General features: G+C 62.6%; 1 protein-coding gene across 3 annotated transcripts in view; it reads right to left on the bottom strand.

The window, feature by feature from the left end:
* SIX4 (SIX homeobox 4) overlaps positions 1–1,061 on the bottom strand; it is a 10,910-nt gene extending 9,849 nt beyond the window's left edge. For 2 of the 3 annotated variants that reach the window (XM_005417950.2, XM_031066341.1), the window contains exon 1: positions 172–1,061. In XM_005417950.2, coding sequence (XP_005418007.1) covers positions 172–1,004 — 833 coding nt within the window. In that variant the 5' untranslated portion in view covers positions 1,005–1,061. The remainder of the gene's footprint in view (positions 1–171) is intronic. The other variant, XM_031066340.1, reaches the window with a different exon arrangement.
* Between the last annotated feature and the right edge of the window lie 79 nt (positions 1,062–1,140).

Raw genomic sequence — 1,140 nt, 5'->3', positions numbered from 1 at the left:
CGCCTCGCACGCCCGGGCCGGGTGGGTGTGCTGGGAAGGAGGGAGCGGGGAGGAGGAAGGAGGGGAGGACGAGGCGCACCGAAGGTAAGCGCCATGTTTGCAAGGGAAGAAAGAGCCGGGAGAGGGAAAGGCAGGCGGGAGAGGGGGCGGGGAGGAAAAGTTTTCCCTCACCTTTTGGACTGGGTCTCGGAAGGGTTGCGGTCCCGCTGCCTGCGGTTCTTGAACCAGTTGCTGACCTGGGTGAGGGACAGCCCGGTGATCTTGGCCAGGTTGCGCTTCTCGGCGGGCGAGGGGTATCGGTTCTGCTTGTAGAGCTCCTTCAGCGCGTTGCGGGACTTCTCCTTGAAGCAGTAGACCGTCTCCTCGCCGTCCCAGATGGTCCTGGGCAGGGGGTATTTCCTCCGCAACCTGTACTTGTCCACCGCCCCCAAGGGTCTGCCCCGGGCTCGCTCCGCCTCGGTGTAGCGAGCTTTGTACCAGAGCTCCTGCAGCAGCGGGTGGTTGGAGGAGTCGAAGTTGTGGCTCTCCAGGATGCTGTAGAGCTCGGCGTAGATGCCCTGGTGAAAAGCCACCAGCGCCCGGGCTTTCATCAGGCTCTCGTTGCCACGTAGCAGATCGCTCGGGGGCAAAGACCACAGGAACCTGGCCAGGCGGTCCAGGTTCCCACCTTGCTGCAGCGCCTCGCACACGCAGGCGACGTGGTCCGGGGAGAAAGCCAAGGGGGTCTGCGAGGAGGAGGAGGAGGAGGAAGAAGATGAAGAGGAGGGAGAGGAGGCAGCGTGGTGATTCCTGGCCAGGAGTTCCGTATGGAGCAGTACCTGTTCCGCGGCTCCCTCCTCGCCGGCGGCAGCGGAGCCTGCATGCTCCATGGGGAACTGGGCAGCGGCGGGAGGGGGCGGCGGCGCGGGCCCGTCGGGGGCTTCGGAGAGCATTTCCATCACATTTTCCTCCTTGATCTCTACCGCGATCACGATGTCGTCCGTGGCGGGGGAGGCAGAAGACATGTTTCGGTTTGTTTTCCTTTTTTTTTTCTTTTTCTTTTTTTTTTTCTTGTGCGCTCTTTTTTTTTCCCCTTCCCCCCCCCCCCCCCCCACCACGTTCCCTTCTCCTCCTCTCCCCCCTTCCTATCTCTCTCCTCCT

The sequence above is a fragment of the Geospiza fortis genome, unplaced genomic scaffold (assembly GCF_000277835.1).
Source record: "Geospiza fortis unplaced genomic scaffold, GeoFor_1.0 scaffold23, whole genome shotgun sequence".
Classification (NCBI taxonomy): Eukaryota; Metazoa; Chordata; class Aves; order Passeriformes; family Thraupidae; genus Geospiza; species Geospiza fortis.
The sequence above is the reverse complement of the archived record's forward strand: the minus strand, read 5'-3'. Positions and strand labels throughout refer to the sequence as shown.